Consider the following 26,477-nt stretch of genomic DNA (forward strand, 5'->3'; position numbering starts at 1 on the left):
ATGTTTTGACACACACGCTAGTATATCTACTCCCCAACCGAACCTGATGGTTGACGTGAGTTATACGACTAGCGGAGAAGAACGCCAGACGACAGCAGTCGTTGCTCGCATGCAGACCACCTTTGAGATTTTCCCATGACGGAGATGGTTTGACGCTGAGATACATTCCCTCAACTATACACAGAGTTTTTGTAAGTCAGTATGACTACAATGTCAACTGGTAAACTTTGATTGAAACCATGGCCATGTTTGGCGAGCGCAGCGTACCACTCAATCGCACCCATTCGCATTCGTAGTGATCTCTAGTGTAACTACAAATACTGGTTTAGCACCTTAGAAGTCCCGATTCCCTGGGTTTCGGATATCACCTAACGTCCTGTCGCGATTAACAAACCGTTCTACAATAGGCTGCTAGCAGTCATCGTTCCTTACTATGGAGGAGATTCCGCTCCTATAGACCTTACACCAATACAACTCATTTGCCTCACGTCCGCATTTCTCCTCATGACTATCACCTCTTTGTAAATCACATCGTATCTTATCCCAATTGTAGCATCTCCGCTCGTTCCTTTGTGCAACCTACATACTTAGTGCCCCAAAAGAACATGGTGGCGTTCATCACATTTTGCTTGTACATGCCAACCATCGTTTCGGCTACTGCACATCGCCACAACTGTGGTGTACCTACCACACCATCTAAAAGCTGCCCAACGCCAGCAAGAACTAATCGATAAGGATATATGGGACTTTGTGTTTGGAGTTGCGAACTACTGTAGGAGGCGTGAGCGAATCGGATATCGTCTGGAGGGTGCCATATTTCGTGCTAACGGAGGCTGAGGGCTAGATGCAGATAGCGGTCTTTTCGCTCAGGAATGCGACGGGTGTGTTACGAAAGATAAAGGGAATTTTCGGCGAGAGATGGAGTTGTTATTCTTGCTCTTTGAGTCATGTTCTCGTGGTGTAGTCGGGTGGTAATATTCTTCGTGAACTGCGTGTCAAAGCAATTGAGCTACTGCTACGGAACACGAGAACATATTTCAAGACCGACATACGAATTGGCACACGTGTGGTATGTGCATTTATGGCACTGCACGATTAAGTACGAAGGCTAGATACACGATACGACCGATCTTGAGATATTCGTATTGATAATGATGTTGCGTGAGCTGGATGTCTTCATGTTTCATCTCGTGTTCTATATCTGGACACGAACACTATTGGAAGGATTTTCTTCTGGTATGCAACGCACACCGAACATGTTCTACCTCGCTACTCAAGACTCTATGCTTTTTGCATCATCCATGTTATCAAAGAAGATAGCTTTAGACCACGCATCATGTGATATCAGCAGCCGCTGCGGCACGGTACACAAATCTTACCATACGAATCTGACATAAGGTCGATCTTATATCTCACTCATATGAATAGCAGAGATGTTTCAGGCGCCAGCCCATGTATAGTGTAAGTGCGGCGTCTCTAAATAGCAAGGCGTCAGATGCGTGTAAGTGCCGGAGGGCGTAAAGTGGTAATACGGCACTTTGATCGCGTGCATGATTGATCGGTTCCACATAGAGAGCGGTTGTGATTACCGATATATGAGGAGACCATTTCGCCATTGAGTTATGGTGAGTGCCTGGCATACGTGCAGCATGCGACAGCGTGTAATGACATCCGTTTTGACTGCGGGATGTGGCGGCGATGCCGAGTTTCCGCAACAGTTCATCTGGAAAAAGCAACCGTTACTTAGCGATGAAACGCATCCGAGTATAGATCGAACGCTGCGGTCCGCTCCTTTGCTTCTTCCCCCCTCGGGTAACAACGTCTCGATGCTTTTTTGTATGGCCCGACATGATGGTTGTGACAGCTGCAAGTGCCGTTCACATGCCGTTGAATCCAATGTCCAATGCATGGGCATCTGCGCACGCATGACAGCCGATAGAGCCATTGGAAGAAAGGTCAGCCAAGTGTCTCCCCAGACCCCAGGACGCATGAAGAAACATGCTGGCTTAGTTGCGTAGCAAAGACTTAATTAGCAGGCATACCACTGCGAAACAGAGAGTCGTGAGTTGCCAGCGGAGGCATTGTTTCGCATAGCGAACATGTGGGTAGGGACCAGCCGTCTTCTTCAAACGCTCCGAGCCTTTCGACCCCGTAAAGTCTCTCCAAGCCCAAACTTTGGGATAGGCTCACCACCAAAAAGTCTGGACACATGCCTCGGGGCTTAGCAACGTGGCAAAGCAAGATTGAAGATCTGAGAAGATCCGTCTCGAATCTCGTGACAGTAGGGGACCAGGATCGCCTGGTGAGTCGGTAGCTGCCAGAGAGTTGTTTTGCCGATAGTTCATGAGTCTGCTGAAGGAACGTCGTTTCCAGCTCGCATGAAATTGATGACGACCAACTGCATCCCATGCGTGCCTAGCACGTAGCCGGATATTGCTGTCCTGATCTAGTGCAGTTGGCGGGGTAGGCATCCGAATGGTTAATGAGGATGTGCACTGTGCCACCAATGTGGTCACGGTTAAGGTTGGCTGCATGCAGGGCGTTTTTAGCAACGTCGAAAAGGCTCCGTGGTCGCTAGTGATCTCATAGACAACTGTAGATCGTGATGTCGAGGCCATCGTGATGCGCTTACGTCGTAAAGCGCGTGGTTAGCAGCTGGTGTGTTGCGCGCTGAGTCAGGGTATGCACGCCATGAGAAGGGCCGTGTTTCTGTTTCAGGTGCCCGCTAGAGCGTCTCTCGTGTCCCTCCCGTCACGAAGCCGCCCACTTGCGCGCGCGCCTCCCATTCTTTTTATTGCCATCATGCCATCACGGTCAGTAATCTCGAATCGTCGTCACATAGATGTGATGTAGATGTGACGACGGTGGGCGATACCAACAAACGGCGTGTTGTCGTGCCTAAACCCCACAACAGGCTAGGAGAGTGCACAAAGTGCACAGTCTGCCCAGCGCCGCCAAACTGTTCGCCATAGCTTCCGGGCACGTCGCCCGGACGCGCACTATCGATAGGTACTACTTTACGTGCATGCATATACGGCTGCACACGTTTTTAGGCATGCGAGTGCGAGCACTGAGGTCGAGTCCTCGGAACCTTCTTTAAGTCTTTCTGTACCGGAGCATTTCATCCGATCGTGGAATGGCGTGCGACAGGCGAGCAGAAAAAGGCAAGGAGGAAGCGGTCTGTCTTGATTCGTGAAATGGTCGAAGGAGCGGAAATGATCAGAACCCTTGCTGTGTCGAGCCTGGGAGTTTCATGCGCAAAGAGCGTGGGATGCACAACGAGCGACAAGATCGGCACCGCAGCAGCGAAAGTCGGGGCGAAGTGATGCCATCATGTATTCGACTGCAATAATGCAGCGTTGGATGGCGCCGGGTACTGTTCGCCGTTGACCCCGCAGCTCTCAACATCCTCACGGTGCAGATTCTGCTGGTGCTGCGGTTGCACAGAAACCCAGCGACATGTTCCGACACTGGGGCTGTTTCCTCGCTGCAAGCATGTCTCTTGGCTAAAATAGACGCTAAATACTCTTGGTTAAGGCCAGGGGCACTGGCGAATAACGACGACAGCTGCGGGACGTCATTGGTTTGTCTCACCATTTGCCCCTGACACTCTTCGTGTGCATGGTCACACCCTCGCTCGTGCCGTCGCCGCTTAGGCCATTTGGGAGATGCCCAAGCCCACCCGATAGCTGCCCTTGCACGACCGTGAGCGCGAACGGACCCTCGCAGCGGCCGGTTGGACGTCTCCCTCTCGCTCAGGCTCACCTGTCTCTCCCCAGCTTCAGCCTCCGTGTGCCTGAACAGCCTCACCTAGACGGCTTTCCATCTCGACTCCCGCACACCGCTGAGCTGTGCTGCCTCTCATTTCGCCCTACCCTTCGTATACCTCTTCGCCTCTTTGAGAGAGGGTTGCCCCGTCGCTCCCTTTGCACTAGTCGGATCAATCCATCGTCGTCCTTCGCCAGATCGAACATACTGTCGCGCTCGGTCTCGACATCTGTCTTGGATTCGAGTACGTTCGACACGGTCATTACTTGCTGGACCATACTGACGCTTTGTCGCACTACAGACGATTACGATTGTCTTTACGAGCCAATTGTATCCTTCAGTCGTCGCATTCGCCTTCCCAACGCGCGGTCGACCCAACCATCTTCGGACAACTAATAATTCTGGACCTTACACCTAGTCATGCGAAGTCGAGTGGAAACATAATTAGTCTATTGCTTTACGTCTCGAGTCGAGAATAAACTCACATCACGTTCGCTTTTCTTACCGGATCCATCATTCGATCCACATCACCATGGCTCTCCCAAAGCCCGTATACCCGCTGAGTGAGCACTGCTCAATCATCTACGAGAACACGCTTTACGTATATTCGCCATCTGGATTTCAATCGCTAAAGCTTGAAGAGGGGGCAGAATGGAAGGCGCTGCCTATGGACATATCGCTTACTGGAGCGCAATGCGTGAAGGCAGTCCCCAAGGGGGATACCCAGGCGGCTAAGCTGTTCATTGTTGGAGGGCGCGTCAACGAGACGGCTTCAACGTGGAACTATCCCGGACTGATGCACTACACATTCTCCAAGAAGAAATGGGACTGGCAAAGGTCTGAGAGCTGGAACACACAAAATCGAGTCAACCATGACGCTGTCTACCTCCAAGACTCACAGAAGATTCTCGTATACGCAGGGTCGCAGACAGACGGGAACAATGGGCCATCGTCGGAATCCTTCCTGATGTCTACTGTCGAGCCCTACTCGGTATCCAGTATGCCGCCATCCGGCGCGCCACTTTCAGTGAAGCCCATGCTGATGAACTCGGACGCGAACACTGCGCTATTAGTCGGTGGTGGCGCTACCAACACCGCGGTATGGAAGTTCAGTGAAGCGTCAGGGTGGAAAGATCTCGGCGTCAGCCTGGAACAACCGATCGTCAACGCAGATGCTGTCAAATGCTCAGTAGTCTCCAACAAGGACGGAAGGATCGCTCTGCAGAAGTTCGACATGAGTGTAACACCAAATTCTGTGGAACGAATCCTCCTCGTGAACAAGGACGGATCGCCCGCAGCCCCGGGAACTCTTGCTGGCGGAGACAAGGTGAAGCGAGTAGTCTTGGATGACTGGTCGAAGTACAACGAGACATACGCACCGACGGTGACACGAAACGGTTACTCGTTAGCACAAGGGGAGGATGGTACTACCGTCGCAAGTGGAGGCAACCCCGATGAACCCATCGCTGTCTTTGACGCAAAGGAGAACGCGTGGATGAATGCGACAGCGTTGTTCTCTGGACAAGAGATCCTAGTGAACTCAATATCGTCTTCGAGCGCGTCATCCACACCGACCTCGACTGCATCCGTATCGGCCACGCCCAGTGCTAGCACCACAGAGGCAGTCGGCCCACCACCGGCTCCCCCAAGCAACAAGGGAAAGATGCTCACTGTTCTTGGCGCTACACTAGGTACGATCTTCGGCATCGCTGCTATCCTGATTCTCATTCTGTTCTGTCTCAAGTACAGGAAGAACAAGAGCAAGCAGAACCCAGGTTACATCGAGAAGAACGACCGCATGAGCTTTGCCGACCGCGGCGCTGCTTTCATGAAGGAGGCCGGTGGAGCTGTCGTGACTTACCAGCCAAAACACAACAACGACTCTGTCACATCGCTTGCCATCATCCAGGGACGTGGTAGCAATAACGGCCACAAGAAGAATGTTGCGAGCGATGCCAGCACAGCAGGACTTGTGAAGAAGAGCAGTCCGCTTGGCTACTCTGAAGGCTACAACGAGCCCTACGAGCTTGCCAAGTTTGACCTCAAGCCGGAGCCTGTCGCGCCCATGGTTCGCCAGAACTCCAGTCGGACAGGCAAGCCTGCACCAAGAGCACGCAGCTCAGGCTGGAGTCGGTACTTCGCCAATAATGAAGCTACAAATCTTGCAAGTGCACCACCTGCCGACCGTTCTACCTTCGCTTCAGACCGAACAAGTACGGCCAGCCAGTCACAATATACCAACTCGCGCATGTACAGCTCGCGTCCATCACAACACATCGCTCCACTAGAGATCCCCAAGTTCAACGACGGACAGCGTTTGAGCCGAGTTGCCAGTGGAAGTCCAACGCTTGGAACCCCCAACAGTGTCATTCCACATGGTGTTCAACCGATGCAAGCAGAGCTTGCTCGCGCCAACTCAAATGCCAGCACAGTATCTGCTCTCAGTCACGACGGTGATCACTATCTACGCCACCCCGTAGAAAGCTGGACTCCAGTGGGCGATGACCGACGGACGAGCAGTCAGTACACTGGTAGCATGGTCATCGACTCTAACAAGTACGACGGTGCTAGCTCGTATTACCCCGACGGCACCGATTCATTCTACCCCAAGAGCAACTTCTCCTCCTTCTACCCCGGCCAAGGCAACAATGCATCCACTGTTCCCGACATGCGAGACAGCACGTTCACCATGTTCCCATCAGGCAACGCACATCCCGCACCGACAGAGGAAATGCCCAAGAGCAAGTTCAGCTCGATGTACCCCGTGCCACCACGTCTCGGCCTCCCACAAGATCGCGAGAGCACAGCAACGGTGTTCCCAGGTGGCCCCGGTGGTGCACAAGGAGGCCAGGCTGAGGCGGCGCTACCAAGCCCCAAGTTCAACTCCTTCTACCCACCACCCAAAGTGGGACACGAGAGCTCAGCAACCCTCTTCCCCGGCCCGGGTCCCAACCAAGGCAACGGAAAGGAGCAATCAGACATGTCATGGCTGAACCTCGGCCAAAGCCGATAAAGCCCTCGAGTCTGAACGTAGTCTGTCGTCACGCCTATAATGAGTCCTCTCTACCTCTACCTCTACCTCACACATCACCACCATCCTCTCTCGAAAAGTAGTATCACTTAGCGAACGCATCACACCCTGTACAGCAGATCTTTCTTTCTCGAGCATAGCATTCATCAGCGCCGGGCGTCTCTTTCCACATCCCCTTGTTCACCAACGCAGCAGCCGCAAGCCGATGTCAGCTTTTGGCATTCAGTCGCTACAGATACCCGACGCCAACCTCACCACAGCGCGTCAACCCATACCTCCCACACACCTTTACCTCCACCACCAGCGCCTCCTCCACTCTCTCCTCTCGAAACGGACGAGTCTCAGTTGTAAATAGAACGCCTCTTACCCCACACCCAGACACTTTCTTTTCTCACACACTCTTTTCTTTTCCCACCAACCTCGTTTCCCGATATCTCTTTTTTTCCCACATACTTTTCAACTTGGTCTGTGTCCAAATGTATCTTTGGAAGATCGCAGTATCTTGTTGATGATCATCATCATTGTTGTTGTTATTGTTCGTGTTTGTCTCAGATCTACGGATCTGGATATGTTTTGTTTTTTCAATGGCGTCGTCGTGCAAGATGGTTGGAAAGATCTCCTCACTGTCTTGTCTCCTCTTGTTGTATGTAGCTCGCGTGTCGAGTAGGGAGGGAAGGGGGGAACGATGTTGGCTGGCTTGACCCTGAGTGGGCAAGGGATGCTAGTGCGAGGGAAACGTCTATTGTTGACGTGGTGGCTGGAACGGTGGATTGGATCGGACGTTAATACTTTAATGAAAGAAGCGAGTGTCGTACCAAATTATTTAGTCTGCATGTGATGTTCGCCCTGATGAAGTAGACGCGTTGACGCTCAACATATACCTTGAGTGAGATGTCTTGTTCCAGTGGTAAAGTGGACTGTCATCATGCATGGTAAGCATATCCAACGTCCTCCCACCCGGCATACCACTGTCTTTCGATCAATGTTTCACAGTATCGACTCAGACTACAACGTTCTCAACACCGTGTTTTGATGGCACATCTGAGGTCGTAGAGGAATTGTGCTGTACGAACCTCTCCGCATATCGGAATTCTAGAAGTCTATCGCTGAGCAATCCACCAACGTCCACGACATTCGCGAACACCTTGCTCCAAAACACACCCTCTAATTAACAACCCTCTTCATCTGCGCCGCCTGCCTCGGCTCAATAAACAGCGCCTCCGCCTCCGTCAACACAACCCCCTCCTTCTCCTCACTCCCCAGCGTCATCAACCGTCCCTTAACCCACGCCTTCCGCCCCTCAACCTTTGTCGTCTCGGCTCTTAGCACAACAATCTGCCCCGCCATACACGGCGCCTTGTAATCAATCTTCAAACTTGCTGTCACACCCACTTTATTCGGCAGCGCGGGGAAGCAGCATCGTGCCAGTCCTTCGTCGAGAAGGGTGGCTAGCAGGCCGCCGTGAACGATACCAGGATGGCCACACAGCGCTTCTCCCAAGTATTGCAATGACACGAATTCCGAGCCGTCGGCTGTGCTGAATTGGATTGGGGGGACGGCGATCTTATCCGGGCCGAGTAGTGTACCGCCTGTGAGGTTTTGTGCCCGTAGGCCCTCTGGTATCTTGAGATGTGGCCGCGAAGCAATGTATTTGGGATCCTCCAATAGAGATTTTGTGAGAGGGTGGTCGAATATGCTTCGTTCTATTTCTGCAATGGCTTCTGTGGAGGGGGTGAAGAGTTCGAGGGTTTCGGCGTCGGTAGGTGGGTTCGCGAGGTCTTGGAGGGAGGCCATGGCGGGGAAACCGGCGATTACGAAGCCGCTGGTGAGTGTGAGGAGTGTGAGTGCGAGGGCGATGGGGAGGCGGATATAGAGGGGTCGTTTGGGAGTAGAATTGGGTGGTGGCGGTGGTGATGATGTGTGTTGTGTGGTTTGCGATTGTTCTGCTGCTATGAAAGTATTAGTTTACCAATTTCTTCCTTCTCGAGTCTTCCACAACAATGGCAGATACAAGTCTCATTTAGACGAGGATTGGAACAAACTTACAAATACTACTCGTCCACCTAACGATACCAATCTTTCTATCCAAACTCCCAACACCACCGGGCCACCTCCCACCTTTTATACAAGACGGGCGGACTTCGCGCAGCGGGGCCAATGCTCTGTATGCCCCGAAACCTAACACTCTGCGACCCACATGCCCAGATAAGGCAGACCTTGCGGATATCATACTTACGTAGTCAGCGCCTAGACTTCGAAGAAGAGACTTTTTTCTTTCTGGCTAGGCTAGAGCGTAAGTCGGCGGTGAGTACGTTGGTAGTACCCGTGGACACTCGGAGGTTCCGCGCGCGCGTTTGTCCCTGAGCTCGGACGCTGCGGAATAGGAAGTGCCGAGGTTCAGAGAGCGCAATGTTGTTGGCTGTGCGGACAAGGGAAATTTGGGACAATGGACTGCCAAGATGGTGTACTATTCATGGGTTTTGTCATTATGTATATTGGCACCTCTTAGTACGTACTTCGGCCGATGATGATGAATTGTTTCGTGGCGTGGGTGCCCCTTTATTCTGAACGGGTTGTCGTCAGTGCCCACCTATGTATGCTGGCGACTGAATTCCTCAGTCTACGTTAGGAAATTGTGTAAAACAATTATGAACTGGCTCGAGACGATACATCATGTGTGAATTGAGGTTTGATTTTCTCAGTTCTGTCCTTGGAAACTTGTTCCACTTGCTTTACACGTGGTATTTCCACTCGACCAATCCATCAAGTCATCATACTATACATACAGAGTAGAGAAGTGCGTCATGTAGAACGCCATACCCATCTGCGGCGTCCATCTATCCACTTCCATGACCCAGGTGACGAAACATAATAACCCCATATAGAGGCCAGCCAAGGACTATAATAACAGAGCAACAACTGCCTTTTTGGACGCCAAAGATGCAGCAAGAACATGACCACCAACATTAAGGTGCAGTGAGAAGGTAGTGTAATCGTACAGGGTGGAACGCAGAGGGAAGGAAAAAGAGATTAGTGGCGACTTGCTCAGTAATAATCTCTGGCACTCTTCTGCAGTTCGATCAATCTCCATCCTCGTGTCTCGGGATTGTTGACGTCTTCTGGTATCCTAGTGACACCAATGGCGTATGTGACTTGCTGGACCTTGTCGTCCATGCCAGAGGCCAGTTCTCCGGACTTGGCGTTGCGGTAGACGTGCACTTCTTGGGTTCTGCAGGTGAGGATGAAGACTGGGATCTCTCCTGGTTCCAGCAGTTTTGCGTTCAGGACATCAACACCACGAATGTCGACAATCTTTCCGTCAGACTTCAGGCCAGCGGCCTGGTATTGTTGCATGAGCGCTGCGTATACTGAGTATTGCGCTGCTGATAACCACTCCTTCAGGACGGCAATGTCGCCCTTGACGTATGCGTCCAGGACTTCTGGGAGTATGTATTCGCGCATCTCGGTCAGGAAGGGCTCCATTTGGAAGTTGGGGTCCATCTCTCTGAACCTCTTGATGACCATGGCCGTCTCGTTCTCGGCGAAGAAGCCAGTGATGCGGTCGGAGATACTGCGCGCGGTCTCGATAATGGCATTGTCGGACTCCCTGTAGACGGTCTTCATGTTGAAGAAGCCCTGAGCGAGCTTGGAGTTGTCCTTCCATTCTCTCCAGACTTCCTTGTATTTGGCGTCTTTGTGAAGGGTGACATTTGTGCCAGCACTGCTAATCGTTAGTCAATGATCCTGAGCGTTTGAGGGAATGTCTTACTTTGGGTCCTCCTCCATTGGCCCCAGGCTTTTACCACCAGTTCGCTGGAGTTCGTTGAGTTCGCGCAGCTCACGCCTCTTCCTGCGCTCCTCCTTCTCGACCCAACCACCGTATCTTGACGAGCTGCCATCGTCGATGGTCTCCTTCACGGCCTGGAAGGCCTTGGTCTGTCGCACTGGCCGAGTTGCGTATTCAAGTCCGCTACCAGTGACCCTCGCAGCAGCACGAACGCCCTTGACGGGCATAGTATCCCAAGTCCACGCCGCACCGTGACCAACAGCTGATGCCGTCGCCTTCAATGCCTCTGTGGTCTTTGTCTTGGCAGCCTCAGAGATCTGGCCGGCCTTCTGAACGTTTGGGTTCTGCTGGAAGTCGTGGAGCGCACCACCCAGCTGCTTTGTACCCTCGTTCCAGTCCTTCGAGGCCTGGAACTCTTGCTTCAAGGTCTCGGTGAAGACTTGCCATGGTGTCTTGTCGCCGTGAGGTGGAGGTGGGGGCGCATCCTTCTTCTCTTTCTTCTGGCCCTCTTCACCCTCCTTCTGTTCACCAGCTTCCTCCTCTCCTTCCTTCTTCTCCTTGGCTTCCTCGCCCTCTTTCTTTGCCTGGTCGTCTGCAGCCTGCTCTGAGGTGCTACCCTCGGAGGCTGTTGATTTGGTGGTGTCAGGCTCTTGGTCCTTTACGTCCTTTTGCTTTTGCGCTTGCTCGTTTAGGGCGGGCCGAGAAGAGAAGTGGCGGGCGTATGCGGATGATGTGCGGAAGAGGACATCTTGGGGCAAGAATTCGCTGCGGAGGAAGCGTTGGGAGGAGAGTGTAGATGTGGACGGTAGTGATGTGCGTGTGGAAGAGACTTGCGATGTTCTTGGTAGTGTTGATATCCGTCTATACGCTGCAGCTCTTCCGTATGCGCTTGCAGGCGTGGCAGCGGCGGGTTGTATGCTCCATCGCGCAGTGGCGGCAAATGTGCTTGCTGTTTGGGGCCTCATGCTCTGGACTTGAACGCAATTGAATCTGGGTATCAAATTGAAGTAGGACCGGCCCAAGCAGTGAGCGTTGGAAGGTGGGCGCGGCGAAGGTGGGTGAGAAGCATCGCCATCTTTTTCCGAATGCCAAGCCAGACTTGCAACCTTCTGCGACTTTCTAGCAAATCGCTGCATCCCCGAACCTCAATCGGGGCATCTACCGCCTTCAACATGGCCAGCAACACAACTCTGCAGACGTTTCGATCCCTCACATGCTCAATTCGCTCATCATGTCGGCACACGCAACCTCTGCGACCATTTTCCCACAGCACACAAGTCCTCGCTGCAGCTCCTCCCTTCGTTCGCAAGAAGCCTGAGTCAAAGAGTCTCGACCAGCTGCTCAGCAATGTAGATGACAACTTTAACAACGCTGGCACCAATCCATACCCCGGAATAATACCCGGCCAAAACAAACTCGACCCTTTCAAGAACCTCGCGTCGCGCGAATGGGACGAAGACGACAAACACAAACTCCACGTTTACGCCACCAAGCACAACACACATCTGTGTCTGACACAGCCAAACCGGAACCCACTGATTTCGGTATCTTGCGGGAACATCGGCTTCAGGAAAGCGGGGCGCGGAACATACGATGCAGCCTATCAATTGGCAGCTTTCCTCATGAACCGAATCCAGGACAAGGGCTTGCTGCCGCAGATTCAGAAGTTGGAGTTGGTGTACAGAGGGTTTGGCGCAGGCAGGGAGGCAGTCACAAAGGCGATACTGGGCGCTGAGGGAAAGAGAATACGGCCGCTGATTGTGAAGCTGGCCGACTCGACGAGGTTGAAGTTTGGTGGCACAAGGAGCAAGAAGCCGAGGAGATTGGGTTAGAGACTGCTTGTTAGTATGTGGGAATGGAAATCAGACGAAGTGTACGATGATAGTAGGGTTCACCAGGCGTCATGGGTAGCGGCTATGAGCACTTGGGCATGCATCACAAGAGCAGTATATAGTGGCCAGGGCAAATCAGACCAATTCAAGAGTCATGTCAGATTTTTCGGCAATGGCGCCCTTTCAGCGGGTGGAATAGTTCGACCACTAGAATCCGTTTCCGCGATGTTGACGAGCCTGGGTGCAAGATTTCCAGCCTCATACCTAATAGGCCCTCTTGCGCTTCCTTGATCACCACGACTACTTCCAGCAGGATAGCCCGCGTTTTCCCAGCCCCGTGCTTCCTCAGTTGTCCTCTGGCGTTCTCGCTCTCGATCATGACGTAGCATCGACGCTCCTTCGTCTTCGAATTCCTCGTCAAGCAACTCTCCATCAGCAGTATCATAATCCGGTGGCGCTATCCATTCCCGTGGTACAACGCATGGTAGAGCGACGCCGATGCTAGCGGCACGATTGAGATAGCTCGGAGCTGGGCGACCCGTGAGCCTCTCGCAGAGGTAGGACGTGAAGTGGTTGCAGTTCTTCGTGAGGAGGTTATACGACGTTCCTTGGAACTCGTGTGAGGCCTGGAATGATTAGCTAGTTTTCGGAAAGCACTTCTTAGATTGATATTACACACCTCTTGTATGATGGCTTCCAGTTCTTCTTCAGGTCGGAAAGAGAAGCCATGTAGGATTGCCTGCTTGAACGTGCCACCCGGGGGTTCTTGCCCAGGCTTCGTCCAGTACACGCCTGTCAAGTCTCGCCGGTCATGTCCACCATACGCATATTCCCTGTCGCCAATAACAACACCCGTGTGAAGGAGAGAGCTGCCAATTGCCCAGAGTACGGTGGCAACCTTGCCGGGCGGTAACAGGTCATAGACGTGTATGGAGACCTCGGTTCTCTGCAGCGACAGCGTGGTCCTATGTTGGCTGGAACTTTTGCGCGATGGTTTGGGACGGGTAGAAGATGACATTCTCTATGTGTGTGGTTGATGTATGTACAAATCGAGTGTGGTATGTATTGCGGTAGGTCTCTACGTCGGTACCGAAGAGGAAGGGTGGGGTATCATAGACGCTGTGAAGGGACGTTGAGTGGTACGAGGTACTGGTACAATGGTGGGAGGGCGGAGGTCAGTGAATGGGGCCAGCCCTGAAGTAATATGCGGAGAGACAGGTGTGGGGAGGGAGATGGAGATGGAGGTTCGTAGTCGCCATGACCGTCGGTTTGGCGATCTCGAGAGCTGGAGACGCGGCTTCGGCGCTTGCTGATTCGAGCAAGCGCTGCACGGACACCGCCCTAGCCACATAAACTTAAGAAAATTCGATTGGACTCGCTGCACCGTCAATTAACCCAGGAAACGCAGGAGAGCGGCTGCTAGGTAGCTCTCCCACCCCTCTATTTCATCACGCCCCCCACCAGGCCTCTCACCTTTTCTTTCTCTTCTCTGATACCCACTTTTTACAACCCGGCAGCAAGCACTGCCTGCTTTTTCCCAGCCTCTTTGCACTCTTCATCTTCCCCCACCAAATTTTTCCTTTCCTTCACTGCAGCTCGCACCTACGCGTCCGCGCCCAAGAAGAAAAAAATGCCTCCCAAGAAGCAGGTCAAAGAGGAGAAGCTCCCGCTCGGCAGGCCAGGAAACAACTTGAAGACTGGTATCGTGAGTGAGAGCCCTACCTAGCTGGTCTTGTCGCGTTCTCACATTAACAGTGATTGCCAGGTTGGCCTAGCAAACGTCGGCAAGTCGACCCTCTTCCAAGCCATCACCAAGTGCTCCCTTGGTAACCCCGCCAACTTCCCATATGCCACAATCGACCCAGAAGAGTCGCGCGTCATTGTCCCAGATGAGCGCTTCGACTGGCTAGTACAGCACTACAAGCCCAAGTCGGTCGTACCTGCCCACTTGACCATCTACGATATTGCTGGTCTCACGCGCGGTGCTTCGACCGGTGCTGGTCTCGGTAACGCCTTCTTGTCGCACATTCGCGCCGTCGATGCCATCTTCCAAGTCGTCCGGTGCTTCGACGATGCCGAGATTATCCACGTTGAGGGTGACGTCGACCCTATCCGTGACTTGGACATTATCGCCGAGGAGCTGCGCCTGAAGGACATTGAGTTCACCGAGAAGGCACACGCCGCGCTTGTCAAAGAGACAAGGAGAGGCGGTCAGAGTCTGGAGATGAAGAAGCTCAAGGAGGAGCAAGCCACAGTTGAGAAGGTCCTCGAGATGCTCAAAGACGGCAAGGATGTCCGGAAGGGCAACTGGTCGCCAAAGGAGGTATGTACATCTCACATCCTCTTCCTACACACCCTGTTACAAGATGACAAAGAGCGATTGCTCTATAATCCCAGCTCTCTGATGGCCCATTAACGCTGGGCTATTCTGAAGTGAAGTCCTTCTCTGATTAACAACATCCCAATCACATTATCTACATGAGATATCTTTCGCAAGCTCGTACTAACAGTTTGCTAGGTCGAGCACATCAACCCTCTCTTCCTCCTCTCTGCCAAGCCCGTCGTCACTCTTGTCAACCTCAGCGAGAAGGACTACATCCGCCAGAAGAACAAGCATCTCCCCAAGATCGCCGAATGGGTCAAGACCAACGCCCCCGGTGACCCAATCATCCCCATCTCTGTGCAGCTCGAGGAGCGCATCGCGGTTATGTCCGACGAGGAGGCCGCCGAAGAGCTCAAGAACCTTGGTACCAAGTCGGCGCTGCCCAAGGCCATCCAGGTCATGCGCAAGGCCCTTCAGCTTGGTAGCTTCTTCACAACCGGTACCGACGAAGTCCGACAATGGACAATAAGGACTGGCACCAAGGCGCCACAAGCTGCTGGTGTCATTCACGGTGACTTCGAGAAGACCTTCATCCAGGCCGTCGTGTACAACTACAAGACGCTGCTGGAAGAGGGTGATGAAGCCACTTGCAAGGCAAAGGGCAAGATCATGACCAAGGGCAAGGATTACGTTGTCGAGGATGGTGATATTCTCCTCATCAAGGCTGGTGCCGCGAAGGCATAGACAGCTTGATGAGTCTTGGCCATGTGTGTATGTGTTTATGATCTAAATGCGCGTCTTATGATGAGCTATATGAAAAGCAGCTAGACTGCACTGAATGAATGAGAATAAACATGATCACGAACAAACCACCTACTTCCAATATTATGCTGTGATGTCTGACTGCTAAATTGCTATTGAACATTGATGCATAGCGCAAAGCTGAAAGTCTGTTTAGTACAAGTTTTCACTCGTCTTCTCTACACCTCTCCTTCAGTCTAGCTACTTCGCCTTTCCCTTCGTCTCAACAAGCATCCAGCTATTCCCACAGATGCAGTGCTTACTCAACCCCAGCAAGTACTGAGAGTGCGCAGGAGTATACCCCGGCAACCCCGGCACAACATCCTCCATGCAAGCACCACACCTGGTACACTGCTTGAGCAAATTCTTCTTTTTCCTGCCCTCTCCATTCGCCCCCGCACTCTGAATACTATCACTCCTCGACCTGTTCCCGCCCCCCGTCGCGGACCCCACAGGATGCGTCCACGTGCCCGTCCCCCTGATAATCATCTTCTGGCACACATCCACCACATGTGTGTCATGCCAATACCGTGCACGTTTTGAGTCCGTGAAGCCCAACCACGTGGTATCGGTGAACATGACTTTCCCCATGTCGAGCCTATCCGCCAGACAAGTCACCTGCGGCGTGCTTTTCCAAAGGTAATCCGTCACAAGGCGTTTCGCCACAGGGAAGAGGATATCGGGGATCTTCCCGAGGAGCAGCTCGCGCTCGATGCTGTTGCGTTGCATGTCCGTTAAGTTGCGCTGCTTGTAGGTGCCGCGGACGTGGTTTTGGGTCTCGCTGAGCAGGAGTTCGTAGTAGCGGTAATCGAACGGGATGTCGGTTATAGCGGCATAAAGAGGGGCGTAGAGTTTCTTTGCTTCAGGTGTTTGGGGCGGTGCATTGGGGTTCGCGGCCGCAGGGTTGGGCGGCGTCACGTAGGCTTCTGCGCTGCGCCGGACCCACGCAATAGGTGGGAACCAGAGTTTCATCATGGCGCGGGGGAAGGCGGAGAGGATGAGGAGGAGGGCGGGTTTGTTGAGTTCGCGGATTTTGGCTTCGAGGACGGGGCGCGTGAGGTCTGCTGGGGGGATGTCGGATAGGGCGCGTCCGAGGGCGAAGAGGTCGTCTAGGATGTAGACCATGTAGTGCATTGTCCATCTGCATATTCCAATCATTTGGGGTGCGGCTTCCGGTCTCAGAGTGCTCTTCGATGGATCTCCGTGTAGGCGGACGATGGACGTCAGGGTCTGAGTGACGAATCTGATGTTGATGAGTTGCCAGGCCATTTTGCTGCTCAGAGAACGGTCAATGTTGCCTTGAAGCCCAAGGATGTTCATGGCTGAGAGCGTTTTTACAAAGAAGGGGCTACGGCCAAGGAGAAGGAAGTGGTTGCTTGATGTGTCGTCTACGCCACAGTCGATGTTGACTTGAAGTCCTTCAAAGAGCAGGTTGATGAAGTCGTGTTTGCGCTTGTCGCTGAGGGAGCTGACAAGAGCGAAGATGTCGTCACTGGAATAGTATTGATTTGCTGCTGACGAGGACTGTAGAATGAGTGCTGCGAGAGCGGCGGAATGGCGAGGGTCATCATCGTCTGATGAGAGTGTGCCGTGAGAGTACTCCATGGAGCGCAGCTTTGGGCTTCCATCTAATTGCATGCATACCGCCAAGCAGTGATTGGGCGATAGAGCGACGTGTAGCGAGGGTTCGGCGTGCTGAAAGATGAAACCAGCTTGTAACAGCGAGTTTACGGTGTCGGTATTGCCATCTGGCATGACTATCTCCATGCCCGATCTCTTCCTGAACTCGATAGCTCCATCGCTGTAGGTGAATGCCAGGAGCATGCTGTACCATATTGGGTAGAACCCTAAGACAACGGCGTGTAATGAGAAGTCAGGCTGTCTCTTTAGAAGGAACATATTCTGTACAGGTACCGAGCTTACGCTCTTCTTCTTTGATGTCACTTGATCGAGGCTGGAATGCAGTTGACTGTGTTGCTCTTGATGCACCTGCCACTTGACGATGATGCTGTACCGCGTTTCTTGCGGATTCAGATCATACGAGATCGGATTCGGTGGCTTGCAAAATATGGCCTGGATGGTAGGCACTGAGCCATCGTCTTGCTCGGGCGTGACGGGAAGGAAGTTGAGGTGTGTCAGTTGAGCGGCAGCCGCACCTCTCGATGCTGTGCCGTCACCCAGGTCGTCATTTGAAAGCTCGACAGGGTTGCAATCATCTTCCAAAGCGATCAATGAGACTTGGATGGTTGGCTTCTCGAATGGACCGGCGTTCTGGCTACGCTTGTCGGTCGGAACATTCCAGATTGTCTCGATACGATACAAGTGCAACCGTCTCTTAACATCGTAGGCAGCCAGTAGGAGGGTATTATCTAAAGAAGTTAGTTTGATAGCACCAAAGCATACAGGAGACCGTACCATTATTGGACGTAAAGGCTGCGTGTGTGAAGGATTCCTTTGTTGAGATCATAGGCCCTAATTGAGCGGAGACTTCTTGCCAACTGTTGTCAATCTGCTGGAAGCGAAGCTTGAGCTCGCCATGCCTCTTCAGATATGTGAAGCATGCTTTGCCTTCCACAGGATGGTGCGCATTGTTGAACATGTGCTGTTTGATGTTCCACTTCCATTTGCCTTTTTCTTGCGAAGCTGACCAAGCAATGAGATTCTGAGTAGAGATTAGATGCAGTCTTGCAAACACCCAAGAGATCTTACCTTTTGCGCGTAGGGCAGGATCGCAAGCCAATGCATGCCGACCACACCATCTACTTCGGACTCTGGATGAGCTACTTCCGCTCTGGTGAAATGCATGCGGTCCAAGGCCATGGCGCATGAGAAGACCATTACCCGACCCGCTTCGTCCATAACAGCGAGATCGTTACCCAAGTGACTCCATGAGAGATGGGTCAAACGAAAGATCTCGCGGCCCTGTGGGAATTCGAGAGGGACGTTTCTTCCGAGATCCCATTTGCCCGATTCAGGGTCTCGCGAGAAAATCTTAAGGTGGACAGAGTAGCCGTCTGGACTTATGTACGCAACACAGCCATTCTTAGACCATGATATCTTTCTACCACTTGTTAGTGAAGCTGGCAGACTTAGCCAAGACTCACTTACTGGCAACAGCCGCTAGACGCTAGCTCATCGATGCGCCCGTCGAGCCCTTTCACTGGCGGCGTTGCGTTGATAGACTGTATGTTGACGTGTTCTGAGTCTCCGAAGAGATCATCCACATCCATGTTATAACTTGCGGCGTCCATTGTGGTGAGATAGCTGCGCCCGGCGACAGGTCGGCTGGAGGTGAGATCAGTCGAGAAAACAAGAGGTGGGAAGCAACCCCGCCAAGAAAGTCGCACTAGACAAACACGAAGAGATGACGAGCGAGTCGTCGGGTATCACAGAGAATACAAGGAAATGAGGCACGAAATTCAAGACAAAGACGGACGTGGAGAGGGTCGAGGGTTGGTGAGGCTGCGCCCCGGTTGTCTGGGATCAGTTGCGGCAGTAAGCGATGCAGCTAACGATCGACTAGCGCGGTCCCATCTGGTGTGCTGTTCGTGAGAGCTTCGCGCACAATCGTCATTCGGGCAGTCATCCTTCCCAGAATGCTAATGATAATTATCGCAAGAGCTCAAGAAATGTTGCAAAGAGCTCAGGATGTCTATGCGACTCCGGGATTGCGACGGTCAAATAAGCGCATTGCGCCGATCTCTGTGAACCTGGGAGGGGCTGCATGCGCTGTGGCTGTCACGAAGAGCATGCCATTGTGCCGTCCACTTGGAAGCATGACGAGCGAAGACTTGCTTCGAAGCTCGCTGTTGTACTCTATGGACACGACTTAACATGCTTCTTCTACGTCTACCACTACAATGATGCTCCCGTTCAGATAGTGTCATGTTCGGCCCAGCACAGACGTGCTGCAAACGTAAACAGGTCGAGTGTTTAGGTTCTGTTCTTGGCACACCTACCCGGCGCCCATGGTTGTCCAGGTCAACGAGCGCTCGCCCGTCATCGCATCCACCGCCAACCTCTTCACCCTTCCTACCCCCCTTCACCACCGCCCACAAACGCGTCTACTCCGGACGCGCGCCTGCCCTATTGTTATCGCGCGTTCTCAAAGCGTCACAATGGTCGTCTAGCGCACCTGCCCGATCTGACGACGGCAGCAGCGGTAGCACAGCAGCCACGACCGACAGCCCCCAACCTACGCCCTGCATACAATCACGACTCCAAACACTCTCCGCACGCGGCATATCTCGAATAGATGCGCAGAAATTAATGCGGAATTCCACCGTCTTGATCAAGCTGCAAGGACTCTTGTAGTACTAGACGCGCCGGGTCCCTGAAAGCCGTCAGGCGCCTTGCGTTCGACATTGAACCTCCCTCGCGACACACGGCTGTCACTGCCTGTTGCTGTCCACCCCACAATACCCACCGCGCTCCTTCACCATGGCTTACAGCACGCTAAACAACGAGCCAAGCTCGCCCTTGACCGAGATTTCGGATTCAGATCTCTCTATCCTTTCTCGGTCGCCCACTCCACCGCCTGAGCTTAGCAAATCCTTCGCTCAACGTCGCGCATACATGTCCCCATCCTCCTCGCGACGCTCCTCTGCCAAGACGTCACCCGCGCCAGAAGACATGCCTTCTCCCCCCTCCAGCAACGACGACAACCCACGTCCAGTAAAGAGGAGGAAGACGGCAGAGCCCAAGGAGCGCACGGCAGAATACCTTGACCTTTCCAGGTCAGACGTCGAAGAAGACGAGCTACCACAGCTGCAACGCCTGCTGAGCGTTCTGCACAAGAAGCGCAAGATTGTGGTTATAGCAGGTGCAGGCATCTCGGTTTCGGCAGGCATTCCCGATTTTCGATCAGCTACTGGCCTATTCAACACGCTCAAGAAGGAGCACAAGCTCAAGTCCTCCGGAAAGGACCTCTTCGACGCGTCTGTATACCAAGATGACACGTCCACGTCGACATTCCACGACATGGTGCGCACGCTATCCCAGCACACAAAATCAGCGCAGCCCACCGCCTTCCACCATCTTCTCGCAACCCTAGCTCAGGAAGGGCGCCTCATGCGGCTTTACACCCAGAACGTCGATGGCATAGATACCTCACTACCTCCTCTGAGCACAACGGTGCCTTTGCCTAAGAAGGGACCTTGGCCTAAGACTGTCCAAGTGCATGGTGGTTTGGATTACATGGTGTGCTCCAAGTGTCAAAAGGTGGAGCCTTTCGACGCCGAGCAGTTCAACGGGCCTAGCCCACCTCCCTGCCCAAGCTGTGTAGAGAACGATGAGATCCGCCAAGTCGCAGACAAGCGCAGCCACGGCATTGGCCGGCTGCGTCCTCGTATGGTTCTCTACAACGAACACAATCCTGACGATGAGTCGATTGGTTCTTGTGCATCCTATGACATGCGCATGAGGCCAGACGCTGTTATCGTGGCTGGAACCACGTTGAAGGTCCCCGGTGTGCGGCGCATAGCTCGCGAGATGTGCAACATCGTTCGCGACCGAAAGGATGGAGTCACCGTCTGGTTGAATAACGACCCCGAGCCGATGGGTAAAGATCTCGAGGACAAGTGGGACCTAGTAGTCAAAGGTCCTTGCGATGAAGTCGCGCGCCATGCCAACATGCGACGATGGGACGACCCAATGAACTACAAGACGGTCACAGAAGAGGATCTCAACAAAGTTAGGGAGAAGCAAAGAGCAGAGGTCATCATCGGAACTCCTCGAAAACCTGGTGTCCTACGCAATGCAGGCCAGCTCACACCTGGGCAAAGTCCCCGCATATTACCACTATCGTTTGACAAAGCGGAACCAGACACACCGTCCAAGAAAGGCACGAAGAGGAAAGCAGACGGGCAGATGGATCTGTTCGGCAAGCCCGCAACCAGAGCACCTGCAAGGAAGCCGAAAGCACAGCCAAAGAAGGCAACAGCAGCGAGCAAGACCAAGGCAAAGAAGGAGCCTAAGAAAGAGGCTCCCGCCATCAATAATGTCTTCAAGGCTACCAAAGGCGGCGCCAAACCTACAGGCAAGCCTCTGGCCAAAGCATCCGATCCGGCCCTTACCATTATCGAGTCAAAGTTCAACGAGCAAACTCAGCTCAACCCGAAGGATGATGCCAGCGACGTGATTCACATCGAGAAGCGACGGACTCCATCGACCCCCAGGAAGCCAGCAAGATTGACCAGGATAAAGTCAGACTTTGTGTTCCAGCCTGTTTCGAGTGCAGACAGCCGCAACAACCATTCACCGAAGCGACCACCAATGGAAGGCTTCACACCTACAAAGGATCGTACACCTAGTGCTCAAATTCAGGAAGAAATGGCGTACGCGTATGCGACGTCGTCTACGAGCGATTCTCGTCCTTCATCTTCCGGCAGCGCACAGCGGCACATCATCCAGAGCCCAACTGGCCCGGTGCCCAAAAACATGAATCACCTTCTCTGCTAGCGAACTGCATTTCTCGGCGTTGGCCGGCTTTCTTTTTTCAGACAGACGCCGTATCTATGTGCGCGGTGCATTGCATGAGAGGCGTTTGTGGGTTTCCAAGTGTACAGTTGAGGTGTCAGTTGTACCAGTACTTTTCTCATTGTTGGACATGCATATCTTACCTTTTGGCTGCATGATACCCAGAGGAACCCCTGGTAGAGGCAGATCGGACGCTTTGGGGTCCTTTTTCGACGCAGTGTAGTGGTTCCGATGATAGTTGAAGGCTTAGGCCTCTGTTGATATTCGTGACAAATGCGAGATATTTACTACTACAGCGTGTTGAGACGAGCCATGTGATGTTTGTGATCCTAGTGACTTGAACGAACTTTCCGCGTATAACTGCACCCTTCTCTCTTATACCTAGATCTTGTGCCCCAGATATTGCGCCTCCCTTGCGCGCCTTCCTAGGACTGGCGCCTTGGCGCTCGATTCGGCCTGTGCACATTGGCTGACAACCATTTCTCAACCTTTCATTGTTCGTGCATCTACACCTTAGCGAGGTAGGACTGTGCCCTTTGTTCGAGACTCGATCGTATCGCAGTCTCCAGCCTCGCAACGAAGTCACTCATTTGCAACAGCTTCATTCGGCATCTCAAGCTTGTCAACTTCCACACGCGCCCACGTGTCTTGAGAGACCTTACATCTTACCCTTGCAGTACCAAGGGCATCAAAATATCGCAGCAAGAAGCTGGAACTTTCGGCCATGGCTTCAGCCCTTATCGTACGAAACTTGACATCTACAATCTTCTCAATTCAGCGTGTTGAGCGGTTTGAGGACCCAAGTACGCTACAGTCCAAAGCAAGCGAGTACTTCTTCGGTGCTCAAAGCGCTCCATCCGCGGCGCCGACTTCACCTGAGCTCAGCAGCCATGCACAAAGTTTCAATGATCAAGACCTTGAAACCACCTTGCAGCCATTCGAGTCGTACACTTTAAGAGTCGCAAATTCGAAGCAGTCCGACGCATCTACATTATCAAATCCAACCCTCCGTCTCACCATCCAGACATCCAATGGTGAACGCCATCGCATTGATACGCACCCGTCATATACTCAAAAGGCAACACAGTCATTTATTCCGCTGTCCGCAGATTCTTCAACAACCTACAAAGCCCTCTTTCATCCATCGAAGCCAGTTCCCCATCTCTCGATCCATGTTAACCACCTTCCCAAATACTCTTCGTGGATGGGCTCGTTACCAGATGATCTGCCTCTATCAGCCATAAGCATCCCAGGATCGCACAATGCGCATACACACTACCGAGCCCTCCCGTCTGTTCGATGCCAGGTCCACGACGTAAAGGCACAGCTAGAGAATGGGATTAGGTTCCTTGATATACGTGTACAGCCAACGCACGCGACGGATGCATCGAAGAAAGATCTTTACCTAGTACACGGCGCATTCCCTGTGAGTCTGACAGGACCGAAGTACCTTGAGCCTATCCTAAGGACATGCTACGACTTTCTCTTAGCAAACCCTAGCGAGTCGGTATTGGTTAGTTTGAAGCGAGAAGGTGTAGGAAGCGCGACGGACGAACATCTTGCCCGCATTCTGGAGGAGCATTACATCAAGCCCAACGCGCGCCATTGGTATACGGAGAACGCAATACCGTACTTGGGGGCTGTCAGGAGTAAACTGGTTCTGGTACGGCGGTACAATGTAGCGCGGACTGTGGCTTCATCTTCAACTTCGAATTGCAAGAATGGCGGCCTTGACGCAACAGCCTGGCCGCACAACGCAACCCACGCCGTATTCCCATCGCACTCTTCCGCACCGACATTTTGTCTGCAAGACTTCTGCGAGGTCCTAGTACCGGATATCATACCGACGAAGATACAGCATTGTAACGACCATCTCGTGCGTTCGGCTGCTGCGGTTCACCCCATTCCTGGAATAACAACCGATGTCACGAACCCAGTACCACCAGGTCCTCTGTACCTGAACTTTCTCTCTGGTAGTAATTTCTGGAAGAAATCTTGCTGGCCTGGAGCGATCGCCAAGATTGTCAACAGGGGCATGGAAGAGTGGCTTTGTGAGGGGCATCACTTGGAGGCTCCAAATACGACGCCTCGCCACCCGGAGGTGACAGACGAGAGCGAAGAGAGTGCAGTGAGGAGGGCTAAGAGTGGCGATGGAAGCACAGGTATTATTGTCATGGATAATGTGGGCGAGAATGGAGACTGGGAGTTGGTCAAGCTGATCGTGGGCATGAACATGGGAGTGTTAGCGAAGATGAAAGCACTGGGGGAGAGTTGACGAAGAACAAATTCAATAGAAGATCACAAATGTGTATATATGATATCTAAGATCCCGGTCACACCTACACCCCATGTTGGCTCGTGAGTGCTATGTGCAAGTGATTGACGGGGAGCGTCTGTGCATCTCCGAGATGCCGACGGAACATTTTGGCGATGCGCATCATGCATTTGGCATTCCATAGCCCACGACGTGCGTACCATGCATTGCTCGGCCCTAGCAAATACGGCTGTCAACAAGACAATTCGACGATAGCCGCTACTCAGCGCCAACCCTAAGTGCAACGATTGTGGTGGGCCGGCGCATCTCACACCATGTCACTCTTCCGACCAACGTGCGCATCTCTCGCGCGGCGACTCTGTACCGCGCAATCGCATTCGGAACAAACCCTGAGGTCGCCCTTATTAGCTCTTGTACAGCGACATCGAGCTTCGCGACCGCAATGTCGTGCCTTCGTCTCCACGCCCCGCTATCGAGCAAGAGTTATAGACACCCCGCAAAACCCGAGCATCCCCCAATCACGCAAGCGCACAGTTAGGATAGGTCCTCTACCCGAAGGACCAGTCAGCGATGCAGCAATACAGCGGATATTCGGGCGAAGACTATCTGGCCATGACGGCAACAATGTTCTACGGATATTACACCATCGGAGAACAGCAGGCTCGCTAGCCGACTATGGCGTAGACAATCTGGGGAAGCAATATACACACGTGAGCAGAGATACGGCATTGAAGGGCTTGGAGTGGTTGCGAGAGAAATACCCAATAGATGAGGCGCGTGCAGCAGAGGAATGGGCAGAGAAGGAGGCAAACCGCATAGCCTACGAGCTATGGCTGGCCGACCCAGAAACCGAGTCAAAATACAAAGACCCCGCTCGCGCTTTCCGAGAACAAATGGAGAAGGAAGAGGCAGAGAGGATACAACAGGAAGAGGACAATCGGAAGATTGGCATACTGCACGCAGGCAAGAGTCAGTTTGAGCTCAACATCGAAGAGAAGAGGAGAGAACGATTGGAGGAGATTACACGGAAAGCAGAAGAGAAGGAGCAACAAGAGAGGGAGATGGAGGAGAAACTTGCGACTGGAGAGTATGTGCGTACACCAACTGGGACGCAGCTCATGAAGCCCGGTCAAACAGCCTACGTCGACGTCTTCGGTCGCGAACAAGTCAGTCGACGGAAAGAGGAAATGGAGAAATACAGCAAGGCTGCTGTAATAACGGATGCAAAGACGGAAGAAGAGTTGCTCGCACAAACAACTCTTGTAAGCATCATCTCCCCTCTTTACTCAAAATGACACCTCTTAACTTCATCGCAGGCGCAACGTCTCTACCCCATGTCTGCCTTCGTGCTCCTCACGGTCCTAATCTGCTATGGCTTCGCCCACTACTACCTCCCGCCCTCGCCCTCTTACCGCCTGCTCCCCGACCTCAGCCCTACAACCGCCACCATCGGCGCCTTGCTACTCATAAACGTCGGTGTAGCAGTAGCATGGCGCGTGATGCCCCTCTGGCCCATCCTAACCCGCTACTTCATGCACGTCCCCGGCTACCCGCGCGCCGTCCAAAGCGTGCTCAACGTCTTCAGCCACGTCCAGTACGAGCATCTCCTCGCCAACATGATGATGCTTTGTCTCGTCGGCCCCGCATGCTGCGACCTCGTTGGCCGCGGCACCTTTATGGGAACGTATATCTCCGCCGGTGCCGTGGGTACGCTGTTCTCCCTCTACTGGGCTAATCTCGGCCGTGGAAATATTACTGCTCATTCCGTTGGTGCTTCAGCAGCTATCTGGGGTATCTCCGTTCTCTACTGCCTCCTCACCGATCAAGAGAAGCTCAAAATTCCCTTTTTGAAAGAGGGCGAGGTGGCGTTTTGGCCTAAGATGCTGCTGGGTGCTTTTATCGTGCTTGAGATTATCAACGCGTTGAAGAAGGGCGCGTCGACTGCGGACCATGCTAGTCATTTTGGTGGCATATTTGTGGGGTTTGTGACCGCTGGGTATATGCACGCAAATGGGTGGCAGAATAGGCCGCGTTTTGTGGACAGAGAGGGTGGGGATGTTGAGCAGGGTGTTCAGGAGAGGGCGGGCGTGGATGGGAAGACGGTGGATGTTGGTGCGGTTGTCAAAGAAGGGGTTAAGGAGGTTAGGGAGAGTTTGACGGGGGGTGGGAAGTAAGCTTCTCCA

General features: G+C 53.0%; 11 protein-coding genes across 11 annotated transcripts; 6 read left to right on the plus strand and 5 right to left on the minus strand.

Annotated features, from left to right (window-relative positions):
* Positions 1 to 1,491: 1,491 nt before the first annotated feature.
* Positions 1,492 to 2,088, minus strand: BKA58DRAFT_38825 (uncharacterized protein). The gene has a single exon (XM_046170632.1). The coding sequence runs from the start codon at positions 1,988 to 1,990 to the stop codon at positions 1,586 to 1,588; it is 405 nt and encodes a 134-aa protein (XP_046021156.1). The 5' UTR covers positions 1,991 to 2,088; the 3' UTR covers positions 1,492 to 1,585.
* Positions 2,089 to 3,976: 1,888 nt separating this feature from the next.
* Positions 3,977 to 7,044, plus strand: BKA58DRAFT_38848 (uncharacterized protein). The gene is made up of 2 exons (XM_046170661.1): positions 3,977 to 4,012; positions 4,070 to 7,044. Exon 2 carries the CDS (start codon positions 4,301 to 4,303, stop codon positions 6,779 to 6,781), a length of 2,481 nt encoding a protein of 826 aa, XP_046021157.1. The 5' UTR covers positions 3,977 to 4,012; positions 4,070 to 4,300; the 3' UTR covers positions 6,782 to 7,044.
* A 547-nt stretch (positions 7,045 to 7,591) lies between these two features.
* Positions 7,592 to 9,171, minus strand: BKA58DRAFT_367782 (HotDog domain-containing protein). Its single transcript, XM_046168922.1, has 2 exons — positions 8,846 to 9,171; positions 7,592 to 8,748 (listed from the first exon to the last, which is right to left on the minus strand). Exons 1-2 carry the CDS (start codon positions 9,027 to 9,029, stop codon positions 7,964 to 7,966), a joined length of 969 nt encoding a protein of 322 aa, XP_046021158.1. The 5' UTR covers positions 9,030 to 9,171; the 3' UTR covers positions 7,592 to 7,963.
* A 302-nt stretch (positions 9,172 to 9,473) lies between these two features.
* BKA58DRAFT_367783 (uncharacterized protein) lies at positions 9,474 to 11,630 on the minus strand. The gene is made up of 2 exons (XM_046168923.1): positions 10,569 to 11,630; positions 9,474 to 10,520 (listed from the first exon to the last, which is right to left on the minus strand). Exons 1-2 carry the CDS (start codon positions 11,549 to 11,551, stop codon positions 9,845 to 9,847), a joined length of 1,659 nt encoding a protein of 552 aa, XP_046021159.1. The 5' UTR covers positions 11,552 to 11,630; the 3' UTR covers positions 9,474 to 9,844.
* An 80-nt stretch (positions 11,631 to 11,710) lies between these two features.
* Positions 11,711 to 12,568, plus strand: BKA58DRAFT_392070 (uncharacterized protein). Its single transcript, XM_046170969.1, has one exon. It carries the CDS (start codon positions 11,759 to 11,761, stop codon positions 12,416 to 12,418), a length of 660 nt encoding a protein of 219 aa, XP_046021160.1. The 5' UTR covers positions 11,711 to 11,758; the 3' UTR covers positions 12,419 to 12,568.
* BKA58DRAFT_367790 (PPPDE putative peptidase domain-containing protein) lies at positions 12,569 to 13,769 on the minus strand (the record flags this gene model as incomplete). Its single annotated transcript, XM_046168924.1, has 2 exons — positions 13,098 to 13,769; positions 12,569 to 13,044 (listed from the first exon to the last, which is right to left on the minus strand). Exons 1-2 carry the CDS (start codon positions 13,434 to 13,436, stop codon positions 12,571 to 12,573), a joined length of 813 nt encoding a protein of 270 aa, XP_046021161.1. The 5' UTR covers positions 13,437 to 13,769.
* Positions 13,770 to 13,804: 35 nt separating this feature from the next.
* BKA58DRAFT_392073 (P-loop containing nucleoside triphosphate hydrolase protein) lies at positions 13,805 to 15,610 on the plus strand. Its single transcript, XM_046170970.1, has 3 exons — positions 13,805 to 14,123; positions 14,184 to 14,741; positions 14,937 to 15,610. Exons 1-3 carry the CDS (start codon positions 14,049 to 14,051, stop codon positions 15,483 to 15,485), a joined length of 1,182 nt encoding a protein of 393 aa, XP_046021162.1. The 5' UTR covers positions 13,805 to 14,048; the 3' UTR covers positions 15,486 to 15,610.
* On the minus strand, positions 15,600 to 18,986 carry BKA58DRAFT_345731 (mediator complex, subunit Med16). Its single transcript, XM_046168418.1, has 4 exons — positions 18,651 to 18,986; positions 18,252 to 18,603; positions 17,958 to 18,204; positions 15,600 to 17,911 (listed from the first exon to the last, which is right to left on the minus strand). Exons 1-4 carry the CDS (start codon positions 18,791 to 18,793, stop codon positions 15,744 to 15,746), a joined length of 2,910 nt encoding a protein of 969 aa, XP_046021163.1. The 5' UTR covers positions 18,794 to 18,986; the 3' UTR covers positions 15,600 to 15,743.
* A 570-nt stretch (positions 18,987 to 19,556) lies between these two features.
* On the plus strand, positions 19,557 to 22,312 carry BKA58DRAFT_392077 (NAD-dependent histone deacetylase SIR2). The gene has a single exon (XM_046170971.1). The coding sequence runs from the start codon at positions 19,983 to 19,985 to the stop codon at positions 21,999 to 22,001; it is 2,019 nt and encodes a 672-aa protein (XP_046021164.1). The 5' UTR covers positions 19,557 to 19,982; the 3' UTR covers positions 22,002 to 22,312.
* Positions 22,313 to 22,614: 302 nt separating this feature from the next.
* BKA58DRAFT_38923 (PLC-like phosphodiesterase) lies at positions 22,615 to 24,378 on the plus strand. Its single transcript, XM_046170721.1, has one exon. The coding sequence runs from the start codon at positions 22,744 to 22,746 to the stop codon at positions 24,292 to 24,294; it is 1,551 nt and encodes a 516-aa protein (XP_046021165.1). The 5' UTR covers positions 22,615 to 22,743; the 3' UTR covers positions 24,295 to 24,378.
* Positions 24,379 to 24,608: 230 nt separating this feature from the next.
* BKA58DRAFT_405203 (uncharacterized protein) lies at positions 24,609 to 26,468 on the plus strand (the record flags this gene model as incomplete). The annotated part of the gene is made up of 2 exons (XM_046171895.1): positions 24,609 to 25,556; positions 25,611 to 26,468. 2 exons carry the CDS (start codon positions 24,609 to 24,611, stop codon positions 26,466 to 26,468), a joined length of 1,806 nt encoding a protein of 601 aa, XP_046021166.1.
* Positions 26,469 to 26,477: the final 9 nt, after the last annotated feature.

This window comes from Alternaria rosae, assembly GCF_020736505.1.
Source record: "Alternaria rosae strain MPI-PUGE-AT-0040 chromosome Unknown BKA58scaffold_10, whole genome shotgun sequence".
In the NCBI taxonomy this organism is placed as follows: domain Eukaryota; kingdom Fungi; phylum Ascomycota; class Dothideomycetes; order Pleosporales; family Pleosporaceae; genus Alternaria; species Alternaria rosae.

What these genes read in the sequence shown, in the direction of transcription:
- BKA58DRAFT_38825 (XM_046170632.1), bottom strand. Translation starts at nt 1,990, where the DNA reads ATGCGTCCTGGGGTCTGGGGAGACACTTGGCTGACCTTTCTTCCAATG.
- BKA58DRAFT_38848 (XM_046170661.1), top strand. Translation starts at nt 4,301, where the DNA reads ATGGCTCTCCCAAAGCCCGTATACCCGCTGAGTGAGCACTGCTCAATC.
- BKA58DRAFT_367782 (XM_046168922.1), bottom strand. Translation starts at nt 9,029, where the DNA reads ATGATATCCGCAAGGTCTGCCTTATCTGGGCATGTGGGTCGCAGAGTG. An exon ending in TAGGTGGACGAGTAGTATTT is followed by an intron (nt 8,749 to 8,845) that starts GTAAGTTTGTTC and finishes ATACTTTCATAG; the next exon opens with CAGCAGAACAATCGCAAACC.
- BKA58DRAFT_367783 (XM_046168923.1), bottom strand. Translation starts at nt 11,551, where the DNA reads ATGAGGCCCCAAACAGCAAGCACATTTGCCGCCACTGCGCGATGGAGC. An exon ending in CCAATGGAGGAGGACCCAAA is followed by an intron (nt 10,521 to 10,568) that starts GTAAGACATTCC and finishes AACGATTAGCAG; the next exon opens with TGCTGGCACAAATGTCACCC.
- BKA58DRAFT_392070 (XM_046170969.1), top strand. Translation starts at nt 11,759, where the DNA reads ATGGCCAGCAACACAACTCTGCAGACGTTTCGATCCCTCACATGCTCA.
- BKA58DRAFT_392073 (XM_046170970.1), top strand. Translation starts at nt 14,049, where the DNA reads ATGCCTCCCAAGAAGCAGGTCAAAGAGGAGAAGCTCCCGCTCGGCAGG. An exon ending in ACAACTTGAAGACTGGTATC is followed by an intron (nt 14,124 to 14,183) that starts GTGAGTGAGAGC and finishes AGTGATTGCCAG; the next exon opens with GTTGGCCTAGCAAACGTCGG. An exon ending in GCAACTGGTCGCCAAAGGAG is followed by an intron (nt 14,742 to 14,936) that starts GTATGTACATCT and finishes ACAGTTTGCTAG; the next exon opens with GTCGAGCACATCAACCCTCT.
- BKA58DRAFT_345731 (XM_046168418.1), bottom strand. Translation starts at nt 18,793, where the DNA reads ATGGACGCCGCAAGTTATAACATGGATGTGGATGATCTCTTCGGAGAC. An exon ending in TCCTGCCCTACGCGCAAAAG is followed by an intron (nt 18,205 to 18,251) that starts GTAAGATCTCTT and finishes ATCTCTACTCAG; the next exon opens with AATCTCATTGCTTGGTCAGC. An exon ending in AGCCTTTACGTCCAATAATG is followed by an intron (nt 17,912 to 17,957) that starts GTACGGTCTCCT and finishes TAACTTCTTTAG; the next exon opens with ATAATACCCTCCTACTGGCT.
- BKA58DRAFT_392077 (XM_046170971.1), top strand. Translation starts at nt 19,983, where the DNA reads ATGGCTTACAGCACGCTAAACAACGAGCCAAGCTCGCCCTTGACCGAG.
- BKA58DRAFT_38923 (XM_046170721.1), top strand. Translation starts at nt 22,744, where the DNA reads ATGGCTTCAGCCCTTATCGTACGAAACTTGACATCTACAATCTTCTCA.